Source organism: Mytilus galloprovincialis, chromosome 3, assembly GCF_965363235.1.
Source record: "Mytilus galloprovincialis chromosome 3, xbMytGall1.hap1.1, whole genome shotgun sequence".
NCBI classification, from domain to species: Eukaryota; Metazoa; Mollusca; class Bivalvia; order Mytilida; family Mytilidae; genus Mytilus; species Mytilus galloprovincialis.
Window position 1 is genome coordinate 64,749,171 of NC_134840.1, and position 15,744 is coordinate 64,764,914.

The 15,744-nt window shown below is 32.5% G+C and overlaps 1 protein-coding gene across 1 annotated transcript in view; it reads right to left on the bottom strand.

The window, feature by feature from the left end:
- LOC143068638 (uncharacterized) overlaps positions 1–15,744 on the bottom strand; it is a 151,145-nt gene that overhangs the window by 133,584 nt on the left and 1,817 nt on the right. Inside the window, exons 2-8 of the mRNA XM_076242854.1 lie at positions 14,926–15,088; positions 14,499–14,567; positions 13,456–13,647; positions 13,058–13,102; positions 11,267–11,617; positions 10,229–10,411; positions 9,413–9,447 (exon numbers count right to left, since the gene is read on the bottom strand). Of these exons, the coding sequence (XP_076098969.1) occupies positions 9,413–9,447; positions 10,229–10,411; positions 11,267–11,617; positions 13,058–13,102; positions 13,456–13,647; positions 14,499–14,567; positions 14,926–15,088 (1,038 nt within the window). The remainder of the gene's footprint in view (positions 1–9,412; positions 9,448–10,228; positions 10,412–11,266; positions 11,618–13,057; positions 13,103–13,455; positions 13,648–14,498; positions 14,568–14,925; positions 15,089–15,744) is intronic.

A 15,744-nucleotide genomic window follows, 5' to 3' on the forward strand; every position in this document is an offset into this window, starting at 1 on the left:
TTTTAGATTTCTCGTTTGAATTGTTTATTATGCCATTTTGTTCATTGTTGACAGTACGGTGACCTATAGCTGTTACTTTTTGCGTCATTTTGGTATCATGTGGAGATTTTTCTCATTGGCCAGCATACCACATTTTCTTTTTAAAATGTGTCCTTAATTGACGGAAATTCAACCAACGGCGGTTGTTTTTAAACTATAAAAAGTGCAATTCCTTCGACCCGTCAAACTCTCGACCCAAGCTGCGACTCGTGATATAGGGATACTCAAGAACTGATTAACACACATTATCAATTTACAATTCATCTTACAGAATACAAAAAAAACTCTTTTGATATTTCATGCTGCTGATGCTGTTTTCAAACAATTTTATATTTTCAGCGGACAGTCGTGTGGGGAGGATATACGAAGGGCGAAAGAAAAAAACTTAGGCATTCAAACTAATAGATCAAAAATAAACTGACAACGCCATGGATAAAAAAGAGTAATTCTTTACATCTAGTATTAAAAAAAGATAACAATTGTTTGGCTAATAAAAATTCTTAACGACACGTATATTAATTATTAGACACTGATTTATCCGACTTTGACAACTCATTTAGATTATATCTTCTTCATCTCTATTAATCTGGATTTAGTCTTCAATTTCACATGAAAATACTTTATCTCGTCAACATTTCATAAAAGAACAGTATGTTGCAGTGAAATGGAGAAAATTGGGGTACTGTCAATGCTTTTGATTGTGTCTCTTTTCAAATAGAAAAAATATTTCTTGTAAGCTGCGGAGAGAAGCTGTTACACCATACAATTACACATATAGACATAAAATATTGACTCTCTGAACTGACAGGATATTTCTTAATACCTCCAAATTGTTTGCATGACAATTAAAATTATTATTCATTTAAAAAAACAAAAACAATTAAGACCTATTTTCTTTTCATATTATATTGTGAGCCATACGAATTCCATCAATAGTCGTGATCTGAGGTGCTCCGCATGGATGAGCAGATCCTCTTCCGCATTAATTCATACAATAAGACATCACCAAATTCATAAACTATCGGTAACGTAGATCTGTTATCTCTGAAACTTGACATACTTAGCATACGAGTGTCTTTACATGATAATCATCATTCAGACTCACGTTAAAATGTTTTTATATTTCCGACTTAAACAATAATTTGTAGGCGTAACGATAAAAAAACATAGGTGGGTAACATATCGGAAAAGAGACACTGAACCATTGGACAAATAGGTCTGGATACGATTAAACATATTTTTTGTTACGCTTAAACAGAGGGATTGTCCGTGTGATCTTAAATTGATGAATTACTGATGAGGACAGCCCCAATCTGTACAGCAAGTTACATGTTATTATAACCTCCTAAATTTTTCAGACAATCGACAAACGTTTAAACTCATTGATTAAAGTGTTTCAATGTTAACGTTTGTTTTATTTAAAAAAAAAAAAAAAAAGAGAGAGAGAGAGAGAGGCAACAATAGCATACAGCTATTTTGGTCGTAAATTTATCAAGTGAAATCATATCCTGATTAGGCCAATTAAAATTAATTGCTAGATTTTCATCCCCGCCCGCCCCACTGAAATCGTCCCGCCCCGATTTTTTTTATTTAACAAAAATACGACTTCCGGATTTTATCATGTCCGTTACCGGGAACCATCGATAATTTCGTTTCATTCAACACTTCCAGTTTCAAATTTCGTTTTTGTATTTCTCCGAGTAATCTAATAACGATATGATTGAGTCGACATATTCTGCTGCTCTATTATGACAACATCTACCGAGAATAGAGATTGAAATGACATGAAATATTCGAGTAACGAGTAAAACGCCTTGTCATTTAACGCAAATTGCGGTAGTCACAAGTGAATCGAAAACCGTGTTTTTTCTTTATTTATACGATGACTTTGTGTCCGGAAATTTGGACTGTAAATGATATCCAAAGCGCAAGAGTCGTAGAACAAATTGGTACAAAAAACATGACTGGATTAAAGAAATTGACACAAGCACGAATTTGTTTGATTTATGACCGTATATTGAGAAAAAAGTCGACAAACACGCATTTTAATTCCCTTATATTTACCCATGGCTGTTGTTTTTGTTGACAAACAGCAAACACCCTCTGTAACTGTCCCAATACCCTCAATTTAGTCATTAAAAACTACTTTTTGGTTAAGTTCATGTTTTACGTCACATAATTACTTTCCACACTGAGTTTACATTTTACATGTATTTTGTACTCATAATACTTGTGTTGCATACAATTGTACCAATACATTTTATGTGGACTACAAACCATTGCTTAGAAAGCAAAATAAATTTGATGTAGGTCTAGTCCAACTGAAGAGAGCATTTCTCTTCCCTAATGTATACTAAAAATAAGTTTGTAAAGCGGCAATTACATGTATAACAGGGGTTGCCAATCAGGGATTTTTATTTAAGAGTTTAAAAAATAGTGTCAGATTCCTTAAACAACATGTATATACATTATACAAGCTTGTTTTCCACTAGCATATACCCCGCGGTATGAAGAACTTGTGACAAGGGTTTCATATGAAATAAAATTTAAAAAATAAAATCCTCCCACCCGCCCCATGTTTTTCAAAAATTTGGATGAAAATCTACTAATTAATTTTAGTTGGCCTTACATACTTAAACCGAGGTGAACACATCAACTATAAGAGGAAAAGAACGGAACAACAGAAGCACCAAACTGCACAAAAAACACAAACAAACATGCAAATACCTGCAATGAATTTACGACATAACACACGGACACTACAGACGAAGTAAAACCATTAACATTGGTTTCTCAATGATCTGCAAGTTTATAGTTTTTATTATTTTTAGATTCAAGCGTCACTGATCATGCTGTTGAGTCTTTTGTAGACGAAACGGCAGTTTGGCGTATACAATTTTTTCCAAGTATGTATGATGATTTTTTTTAAAATATAACCGTACGAAAATATGTCAAAGCTGATTTGTGAGACAAAACAGTGGACGCTTTAGCATTTATTTCATTTTGTGCTCGCTTAACTTCGACTCGTAAGTATTTCATGGATTTCAGGGACAAGACGAAATTAACACGTAGTAGTTGATTCTGCAAAATAGGTAAACGAAAAAGAATGTTCAACAGTGATAACAAGATAGGAGTTTGTAAGATAGTGTCTTGAATCATGCCTTGATAAAAGTCACATTAAAATTTCAATTTCGCCAAGACGTGTCTGCATATTTATATGTTTTACAAAACCAACGTTCAGTGGCATGCATTTAATTCATATTCGGTACCAAAACATCAAATTTATAATTAATACTAGATGACTTTTTCAAGGAAGGACAAATTGGAAGGTTCTCTTCCCAGTGCTGATCTAATGAGTTATCGGAACTACCGTACCCATTCTGAAAATGTTACAATATTTACACATCATTCAAAGTTGAATGTATAGCAAGCGTTGTACTACTGGACGCGAGAAATCTAAGGGAAAATACATTTTAATATCTCAACAATCGTTGGGTTTACAGTATTGAAGCTATAAATTTCAACTGTATGTCATAGACTATTCACGGAGAGCAATGGATGTATTTATTTGTCATCGAAAGCACGGTTATATATCACGTTGAAAAAGTCTTTTTGATTTTCAATTTTATATATCTAAGAATGTGATAAATTAAAAAAAATATTATACAGTTGTGTCGATTATCAACTAGTGCCTGTAATGTTGTAGCATTCATGCATATGAACTTTTCACAAAATTGAAAACTATTTAAAGATAAATAATACAAAATTTGTATTACAAATTTCAAAACGGTTGAGACAAGTTTAGTTTATAATATTGATAAATTAAAAATATACTTGTCCACTCTGTGTTTTTGTTAGATGTATTTCTGTTTGTATCCATCTGATGAGGTAAGCATTTTTCAACTAATTTGTATGGTTCTTATGTTGTCCTGTTACATATCTGTCTGAGATTAGGGACAGGGTTGGGCGATGACTATATGTGTTACCCCGCTACATTATATGTGTGTCTGTCAAAAGTCAAAAGCCTGTAAATGAGTGGTTGTTTATTGTTGCTGTTGATCATGTGAGTTGATTGTTTATTGTTTTGTACAGTTCTTGTATTGTAATGTTACACCACTGTCCAAGGATTAGGGTAGGGTTAGGCGCCCACTTAAATGTTCAACCCCGCCATTTTCTGTATGTGCTTGTCCCAAGTCAGGAGCCTGTTATTCAGTAGTTGTCGGTTGTTGCTGTGTTACTTATTTGTTTTTCATTCGTTATTTTGTACACAAATAAACAATTAGTTTTCTCATCTGATTTTTTAACAGTTGTCATTTCGGGGCTCTTCATAGCTGACTATTCAGGGTGGACTTTTTCCATTGTTGAGGGTTGTACGGCGACCTATATTTGCTAATTCCTGTGTCATTTGGTCTCTTGTGAAGAATTGTGTCATTAGCAATCATACTACATCCTTATTCTTATATTGTTAACCAAAGTTAATTTCAAACTATAATAATCCTGGTATCAATGTAAAACTAAAACTAAAAAATACATAGTATGGGTCATATATATTGAATATTATGTTGATTTAGTAAATATATGAATACTTTGTACAATTTATAGAAGGTGAGCTACAAGTAAAATAGTATATTTTGAAACTGAAAATGCTCTCATATACACAGCAATTAAAATAGATTAGGATTTTGGTAGTCGGTTTCATTACGGACACGTTTCTACTGTAGGGCAATGATCACAATAATCCTTTTCTAAACTGAAGCAAAGACTACTTGGACATGCATTGACGTATGGTTCATTCCCTACACAAGTCACAAATCTATGACAGGTTGTCGGATGGTGATATTTGTTAGTTGTGGTAAAGTTATAATTCTGGTAACAAAAGTCGTCTGAAATTATAAGTTTAAAGTATTTGCATGATAAAAAAATCATCGGTTATCAGAAATTTAATATAAATTAAAAAGTAGACAGACATTTTGTGTGATTTCTGCAATTTGAAATATTTCCAGTAGAAGATTTGATAAACATATACATGTATTAGCAATGCAAAAACTCGAAAGTAAAATCAAATACCATAATGAGAAGTACAACAAAAATAAGCATAAAGAAGAATAAAAACAAACAACACCAAATCGCTTCATAAACACGTGAGATTTGGTTGCTCTTTCGAGTATTTAGGCAGGATACTATATTGATAAAATCTAGTTCTTTATTACACATTCAAGTTTACTTTGTTAACCTCTGACCTGACAATATCAGGTAACGTTTATAACAAATAAAATCATGAGACGTTGTTCACCTCAGTAAAAGCTAAGTGTTTGTATGTCAATGTAGATCAGCGTAATATATTATACAAAGCATGTAATCATTTCATCGGAATGTTAGTGTAATCAAACTCGATAGTGGAGTGACAGATCAAGAAAAAGGTGCTTGTTTTACGACTTTAATGGAACAGCATACCTGCAGGCTATTTCGCAGAGCCAACACCTTAAGGTAACTTTTCGCCCGGTCGTAGACATTTTCTGCGTTGCAGTTTTGTATGAAATGGAAAGAAAAAAGACATTTGGATTTTTTTTTAAATTTCAAAATTCGAAAAAAAAAATGAATTTTGTCACTTTTTTTTTTGTCTTTTAACATATGATTTTGCATTTTATACAGATTTTAATTGTTTATTTATATTGTAAAACTATAATAGTTTTAAAACAATTCTTATTTTTTTCCATTTTCACTAAGTTTAACGAAAGCACACTCTGTATTATTTTAACGAAGTTGTTACAACATTTGTAAATTTAGATTACATTGATAATTTCATGATTTTCCGAATTTAAATGTCTTAAACTTCCTATTTTAAAGTTTTGTAGCCATTCCAAATCAGAGTTTTTAATAAACTAACTTTAATGAGGATTTTTAACTTTGCATTATAGATCAATGAATATGATATGGACTTCCTCGTTATGCTGATGCTCATGGAAAGATTGAAGTAATGCTTCTAAACTTCCCGTCGACAAACTGCAAAAGGTCCTGACAATAACAGAATCAATTCTTGCTTTAAAAAAACTTGTTTATCCCATTTCATCTCGGTTTGGCATTACAATTACTCCATGAGTTTGGCTCTATTTTTTTTTTAATTGAAAATCTAAACTCTCATGGTTTTTGTGCATCCTATTCTGAAGTACGTAGATATCGGACTACTTTTTGGAAATAGACAGGATCCAAAACATGTCCTATGTACCTTATGGTATTGCTCTATTTAGAAAAGGTGGTCGTATTATACAGGAGGGAGCAGAAAATATTGACATAAATGCGGAGACAATCAATGGTAAAACACATTTCACTCCATGGGTAGAGTTGTATTTCAGTATCAAAACGAATCATCAAACGCCCACATAAGTTCCATAAAGGTGAAACGGGGACTAGAAAGATCTTTGACGTTGAAAGATTTGAATACAAATATTATGACATGTTTACCTTTCGACAAGCCAACAGAACGATATGGACCTCCTCGTTATTCTGATGTTTACGGGAAGATTGTGTTTTGTTTCATGGAAAATCTAGATGTATCTGTTCTGTCTTTGAAAATTCTGCGCTTATAATTTGATACACCAGACGCGCGTTTCGTCTACATAAGACTCATCAGTGACGCTCAGATAAAAATAGTTAGAAAGCAATAAAACTATAAAGTTGAAGAGTATTGAAGACCAAAACTCCCAAAAGTTGTGCCAAATATGGCTAAAGTTATCTATTCCTGTGATAAGACAATCCTTGTACTAGTATTTCTAATAATTAATACTTTTGAAAACGGTTAATTTATAAAAATGACCATATAATTGATATTAATGTCAACACCTAAGTGATGAAAACCCTCTTCCGTTAAGTGTTTAAACACGGGAGATCAGGAATCGCAGTCAACATTGGACGTGCATTTATCACCTCATTGTATGATCCGAAGGGAAAGTCCATGTATCTTCATGATGATCTAAACAAGCTAAGGGTAGAATATTCCGCCACAAAGGACGCCAGGATCTTGTGAAAATTCCCCCATGTGAAAACTCATTTTTACAGCACATCCAACGAGCAATGCTTCAAACGCAAGTTTGGATGAATTCTCATATTGCTAAACCAGTGATCATACTTTCCAAAGACTCTGGTTGGCAAGAGGCTAAAAACGGTTTGCTCTCGGTTTTCTTTGAGGGACCTATGTCAGTAGATTTCCTTCAAGACCTTGTTTGTACGTATGCGTGCAAGGGAAAAACAGCTTGCAATAAAAACTAAGTATGCAGCCAACAGAAATCCGCGTGTACCAATATTTGTCCATGTGAAGGGTCTGATGGTTGTAGAAATTATTTGACTCACGGAGCAATATTGGAAGAAGACGACGATGAAATTGATGACTGGTGTCAGGTTTTCGAAAGTTGTCATGCCATTTGTTAAAACACCCCATACAACCACTCTGTATGAGGGGTCCATGTGTGCTTTTGTATGGCAAATGCACATAAAACCTAAAAGTTCATACAGCTAGAATATACGCTGAAACTTTAGTCCATCATTTAACTCATTTGATTTAATTGCTTTGTGAAATATTTGTGACTGGCAATAACTATACAGCAAAGCAAATTGGCTTCGATTCTTTTTTCAACAGCCGTCACATTCAGAAATATATCTGTAAAAAATTGAGAGTCGGTTGTTGTTCCATCTTCTATTTTCTTAATGTTGTTAGTCTGAATTCCCTTACAAATGGGCGTTTGGTGGTTTCATTATTTTCAAATTAAGTTGAAAATAAATGTCTACGTTTAGTTCATTATAAATTTCTTGATTAGTAACATTTCAGATATTATTTGGAGACTTTTTATAACCTCTTGTGAAATAAATTGACAATAGTGAAAAACTCAATCACTAACATTTGACCTTATTTTAAAACAAATTGCACCATATTTCAATTCTACGACCAGGCGAAGATTAAAGAATAAACATTTCTTTTTCCAAAAAGTCATAATTTAGCCTGCAGGTAGGGTGGTCCATTAAAATTGTTGGCTTAGTCACTCCACTACGAACAATATACTCACAAATAAAAACTTTTTTCTTGTAATTTCATCTGTCCCCAAACAACCTCTCATTGTTAATATTTATGTCACGTGCAATATGTTTAACATGACTTAAAATTGTTATCTTGTTTGGATATCCTAGTATTCTAGCAAACAAGGTAAAATATATCGTAAAAAGCTAACCATCTAAATACAAGATGTCGGATAGACTCTGTTAAAAATGATGAACGTTTAAATGCATGATTTTTGTTATCGTATACTGTACTAACTTCAAAATACCTCAACCAATTGTAAAGTGCCGGTAATGCTTACGGGTGCGGGAGTTTCTCGCTACATTGAAGACCCATTGGTGGCCTTGGGCTGTTGTCTGCTCTATGGTCGAGTTGTTGTCGCTTTGACACATTCCTCATTTCCTTTCTCAATTTTATTCTGATCATTTGAAGTCATGATAGACCAAACGTTTGTTTGATTTTATTGTTTTGCAAAACACAACCTATCAAATATCAATTTATTCTTACCAGAAACCAGATAAAGCATTTCAGGATTAGAATATGCCGGCGAATCATCTGGATTGAGGTCGTTGGTCAATTTACATCTAATTGTTGCATTGTACATTACCGTAGTAAAACCAATCCAAAACTTAAGGACTCTTGTAATTCCACAGTTAACTGTTGAGTGTGTTTTGGTTGTATAACTAGGAGATATTGTTTGATAATTTGAGGCTCCTGCCAACCGTATCTCAACCTCTATGTTCTCTGGTGGATTGCCAACATTACCAGTACAAGTATGGAGATTTGAAATTCTTGGAGAAGTTAGACCAACTATTTGATCAGCGTGAACTGTCATATTAACTGTTTTCTGATGTAAAAGGAATATGATTTTTTTTTCAGAATATGAAATAATATGAACAGAACAGAATATGTGTTAACTTTTATGTCAATTGTCTCTGGTGAATAGTTGTCTCATTGGAATTCATACCATAACTTCGTATTTTCATATTTACACGATCCTTTATTTAACGGTTACTAATTTGGTACATTGTTTTGATAAAGTTAATCATATACAGAAAATGGGCGGAAAGCTAGTCAAGTTTGGTCGAAATATGACATTTTCCACAAAATTGAACACTAATTGATCATTGTTCATTTCATCACTGGTTTATTTGCCTTATGTTTTCGAAATTTTGTTAAATACATGTACTATGATTCAATACTTTAATTTCGATGGGTGTTAATTACATTTACTCTGTATACCCGTTTAAAATGTGTAATTTAGACACCTGGTTGTTAAACTGAAATACAAGCTACATTACCATGGTTACTTTATTGGCATATTACCTTTTGAAGGGTTATCGCATTTGCACAGGAGTCATCTAAAAAAATTAGAAATTGAAAAAAATGAAATTACGCGTAATCATATTTTTAATATTGTATAAAAACGAAACATTTGAGTAAACGACACATTTAAGTGAGAAAACTTGTTTTATATATTTATTGTTTTAAGCGAACATGTCTATAATTTCAACATTCTATGCAATGCAGTTACTTCATTTTGTATTGAGTGTTGTTGGTACACACGATTACTTGGTATTCTTATGCCTAAGAATCAGACTCACTTATATGTAAAATATGCTTTAAAAGTTAAAACTCTTTAACCAAACGTGGATTTAAATTAATCATAGAAACTAATATATATTTCTACGAGGAATATTATTGAATCAAATACGTTAATTTTCTTTATATAAAACAACAGATGAAAACAATAAAGACACGGAACAGAGATTCAATTCGGTTTAATATATTAAAAGGCATTACGGAAATATTGAAAATTTGATCTTGCATCTGGTATAGCTACAAAGTTTTAAAACTATTTTTTATTTATTCGGCTATTAAGTTACTTTATAAAAACGTGTTCGTGTATTATACCTTCTTCTTTCATTTCTAAATTCTGATTTTAATAATGTGTTCATCATTTCAAACAAATTTGGGTAGTTTGTTATTTTGGTTCCATGAAATACATTAGCTTATCTTGAAAACAATCTGCAAAATAGATATGCGCATTAAATTAACATAAGAAACGAGGACTAGCAAGATGTGATGCTTCTGTTTTCTTAAACACCTATTTAATAGTTTTTTAAGCCATCGTTTTCTTACTTGTTGCTGGACATGTAACGTCATTGCAAGGACTGCACACTTCTACGTTGTATATTCCAAAACAATGGTTGTACTGACAGGCCCGACCATATGGTACTTTATTCTGGCACTCAATGTAATAATGACAGTTTGTAGGATGTACACGATGGCTTTGTGATACAGTGTTATCCTTACACGCATCACCTGAAAGAAATTAATCACCTTAAACATGCATAAAATATCATTATAACTTGACGATTTGTTTTTCTTAGTCAAAGAAGGATAATAAGAATTATGTAAAGGTCTCGTCTTCCATTATATGTGCAAAATAGAGGGAAAACGGTACTATTTATTCTGCCATAGGCGACAATATTAACATTTTCTAAATTTACCACTTTTTAAGATAAAAACCTGGATAAAACAGTTATATGTTGTGTTAGTACTTTATTATTGTGTTTTAAAAATTAAAGCCAAATAGTATCATGACCAACTTCCAACGGAGCTTGTTTATGTTATCCATGCCCACCGTCATTTTGCACCAAATTTATGAAATTTTGCAAGTCTTTTCGAATAATTCTCTAGAAAATATTTCAATAGGTTTCAAAATTTATATTGTAAATATACACACTGCAGTTATTCATAGAGAAATAAAAAATATATTGTACCCTTACATCCAATCACAGCGCTCTTAAGTTGACTTCCTACGCCCTGTCTTGGGTACACAAAAGGCCAACCTAATGCTGGGGAAATTAAATACTACCGTTTTCCCTAGATTATCAAAGCAAGATGCTTTAGAAATGTAAACGGTATATAATTAGGGTGTGAGTATATGGAACACGCTACGCCAACGTTTAGATTTACGGTGCAATATCTAATATTTCTAATATAAATGACTTTAAAAAATAAATGTCATTGTATTGTTAAATTATGTTTTACTTATAAGTTTGAATGTCCCTTTGATATCTTTTGCAATTGTTTTGAATAACAGATGTTATCCATATCAACGATAGTATAAAATGTTAAAATTGGTTGACGTATCATGTACACAAGTAATCTTACCTGGTATAAGTGAAATAGTTTCATTATTTGAATAAAATGCCGAAGAGTCCTGGAAGAATGAATTCATAACTTTGCATCTGATTATAGCCTTCTCCATATCAGATGTAAATAGTATCCCAAATTCTATTTTTCTATGAATTTCGCATGATGTTTTGTTGTCCTGTGAGCTTTCAATTGTAACATCTAATGTTCTGAACTCTAGGTCTCCTGACTTCATGATTTCAATGCTTAGATCGCCTGCTGGATAGCCAATGTCGGCTTGGCAACTATGAAGAAACCAACTTCTGTACGTTCCAAGATTAGCAATTTGGTCAGGACTTAGTTGTAAAATCGTATTACCAGTAGGCGAACCTTTAAGCAAATAAAAAGATACATGTTCTTTATCACAGTCAAAAAGATAAAAAAAAAAAAAAAAACCAACACAGATATAACAAATTTGACTTCAAATGAATATTTTGAACAGACAAATATACCAGTCGAACTGAAATTGACAGGTTCGGAACGCGAATTGCGATCTGAGACGGTCTTTTTGATCTGAACACCTCTTTAAACAATAAAAAAACAATCAATAATTAAGTAACTTTTTGTCTTTCATTCAATTTGAGATCTTATTACTGTAGTAAATTTAGTCCTGATTAAACAATTCCCTTGCAGACAATTGAGATATGTTCTGTCTATGTTTAGGAAAAAGTAAAATAACAAAAATACCGAACTCAAAGGGGAAAACAGAATCCCTGAAAGTAAGGTAGCTGTTATAAACCAGTGTCCATTAACATCACCTAGAAATGATGAAACAACTACTGAACAGAACCAATTTGACCGCAAGTGATTGTTTAAAACAATAGTGAATTTTACGCAGTGGATCAGACTGAAATTATAATGAAGGCAGAAGATGACTAAACAATTTAGTGGTTAGACTTTTCAGGTGACGTGATGATCAAAATGACCGTTTAGTGGAAAGTATCAACTATTCGTCACTAAAAAATAATAATAAGACCTATTCATGTTTGCATTATATGCACTGCACATTTAGCAACACGTGTAAATTGTAATTATGAAAGTATTTGGCCTTTAATTATGCTTGTCCAAAATGAGATTTGAGACGTTTTAAAAAAAGTGGCGACATGATAAAAGGGCAAAAAAAAACACAAAAAAAACACACACACACACACACACACACACACATACATACAATAATACACTCAACACTCTTACGGAGAAAATAAATACGAACTGACAAACACCAACCAACAAAACCCATTTTGAAAGACCTTATAATTAGGTCAAGAAACAGAGACCTTACATCAGTTACCTTGGAAGGGTTAGATATTAAGACACATTTCGATATGCTGATAAAAGAAAACTCGATGTCATTTGGCCCATACCACGCAACAAAAGCATGTTGTTTTTAATTTAAGATAAACAGTATTTTAATGTTAATACTTGGTTTGAACTGAATAAATTTTCAGTTTTACCTTCTTACCGAGTATCACAGAGAATGATTAAAAGTCACTCACATGTGAGTCAACTGGGCATTAATCGAATTTGTTGGTGTCACAATATAGGAAAAAAGAGGACAGCCTATGGCTAATTATCTATCAACGGTGGAACATATCAGTGTTATTTCTGACATATATTTTGTAACTTCATTCAAATTTTCGTAAAGGTGACGTCGACTTTAGCATTGAGAAACAATTTGTTAAAGGGCTTTTATATAAGGAACTTCGAATTCTATCTAGAGTCCTTTGTTCGAAATGTTATAATGTCTTCTAAAAACAAAGAGGTACTTACAGTAAGATTGTGTTGTTAAACTTGGTGCTTGCGATGAGCTAATCTCTAAAAGAAAAGGTACAAAATGGTTGTATTACAAAGGATAATTTTCTTTTTGAGTATGGAAAAATAACCATGATTCCATGAAAAGTGCAATACCTCAAGAAAAGCACCAACGCCCTTTTTGGGAACATTGAAATTGTTACAAGATGATTGGTTAATGTAAACTAGAGTTATCATGCAGAGTGTTTTAAAAAGAACGGACGGAGTAAGATAGTATATCATACGTTTAGTCTTCAATAGGCAACAAAAAAGGAACACCATATTTTGAATAAAAGCTTATCTATAACATGCTCTATTGAATAAACTGTTAAAAGACGTTACTAACACAACATTTCGATTCTAAACGTAGGTGGTACCTTTTGTTGATGTTATTTCTTCGTCTGTGAATGTTGTAAGTGAAGAAGCCGGATTGGTAAACGTCTCAGTTGATGCTTTCCCACTGGTTATGGTAACAAGCGTACTTGGTTGTGACACTGGTATAGGTGATGTCCTATCCATGGTTGTCATCGCTGTCGATGTTTCTGTTGGCAAAGGAATAGTTCCGTCGTCTGATATACATTAGAAATAACACATATTATTTTTTGTATTTTGTTACTTCCTGTTATTTTGCAACATTTATTTTTCTAAATAATATAAACAGACTTTGTTTTTACATGAATTTGAATATTATCTTTTTTATATATTTTTGACAAGAATTATATAGTTTACGATATATCGATTAACAGCATACAATTGCTCGAATGCAAAAAGAATATTTGTTAAGGTTTGCAAACGAAATAATAAAATCTGTAAAAAAAAAATGCAAATTCAAGGGCAATAACTCCTATATGGAGTCGAGAAATGATTTCGGTCATTCGATTTGTTCGTAGATCTTATTTTGATCGTGTTTCTTCAATAGCGTTGGTTAAATTGTTAACACTTGTCATTCAATATATTACAATGACTCCAATTAGGAGTTGATTGATGATTTAGGTATATCTGGTATAACATGCGAGGTTTGAATAATGTCTATTTTTTTATCATTGCATATTGAGCAATGTTGAGCAAAAGGAAGTAACACTTAAACAATGTTTTAAAATCCGAATATTTTTTGTATATCTTGCAAACGAAAAAGTCACACATTTTGTTTTTGGGGTAAATTTAGTGGTTATCAGAAACTCATCTTAAACACTAGGACTCAAATTTTGTACGCCAGACGCTGTGTTTTTGTCTACAAAGGAAACACTAGTGAGGTCGAAGAGCACTAAAGATCCCATATTCCACATGTTTGTTTCACATGTGCAATGTTCGTTTTGTAGACGATATTTCATGATTTTTTAGAGTTGTAAGTAAAGAAGACCGTGGTGAGGGAAAACTGTTGTTTCAGCTTTCGTACTGAATTTCGTTTCTAAAAACGTACGTGGCACAGTTGTTGACGTATCCATGGTTTTGGTTGTTATCGTTTCTGTCAAAGAAGTAAGTTTATCATCTGAAATAAAGTATGTAGAAAAACAGCTCAACAGATTTTAGTTAAATTCTATTTTTTATTCACCTGTTACCTTGGCATATGCAATAACTTGTTGATAAAAAAAAGTTCAATAAACTAATATTCCAACCAAGCAGTCAAGAATTGAGTTCTGGAATATTTACATTTTCAATTTTTAATTTCTTTGAGAATATATGATGCTACCGCTAGCATAGCTTACATATGTGAGTCAATTTAATAAAGACTCTTAAAATTGATCATGCTCAAGATAATGAAAAACTTTGTTGATACTACTGGATACACACACGTACGTATAGTAATTTTAAATATTGTTTCCAAAGATAATTTAAAATATACAAACCTTCACTGAGATTTCTCAGAATAAAAAAATACACTCCAGAGCCAAAGGCAGATAGTAGTATAACTGTAATCATAATAAGGACAATAATTCTGCAAGGTGAACAAGGTGAGTATTTCAATTTCTTGTGTTTTTCTTTCTTATGACTGTTTACTGGTTCTTCTACCTAAACAGTAAAAAGCCTTTTTATTCCAATTAGCCTAAATGACAGAGGACGTACAGGCAGACAAGGGATAATATTTCGACGCGATCAATTAGAGCCACTGTGACACGTGGCATTCCCAGGATGTTATGGTTCTTTAACAATCCAATCCTGAATAGTAAGTATAAATAGTTGGAAACCCGGTTGAAATAGAACAAAAGAATCGAAGCTCTTTGTTAGAGAAGGCGATAAATGCTTACTGTAATGTTTACTATAGTGACAAAAAATTTAAAAGTTAATAGAAACAAACAAAATTTCTTCTCAATTCCGAAGTGTTTTATTCTAAAAACACCATTTGCATAAGTTTTCAATTTATCTAGTACACAGTTAAGCAAAACAATTAGATATCAAGTCGACGACATGGGTATCTTTCAAGTTGGATGTAGAAAATGCATAACCTCCGATTTTTTTAAAAATTTACCACGGACTGAAAAATATCAATCTATTAGTTCAGAAATTTTCGTGTCTGCCCTTCCATTATGTGACTCAAGAAAAAATTCCAAAAAATGGGTAACAATTGTATCGAAAACAGAGAATCGAGTGCACCTTTTTATGTTAGGGCGTGTTTCAGTTGAATATTTTGTCTTGATATCGTACAAAGCAAGAATATTTCATACATC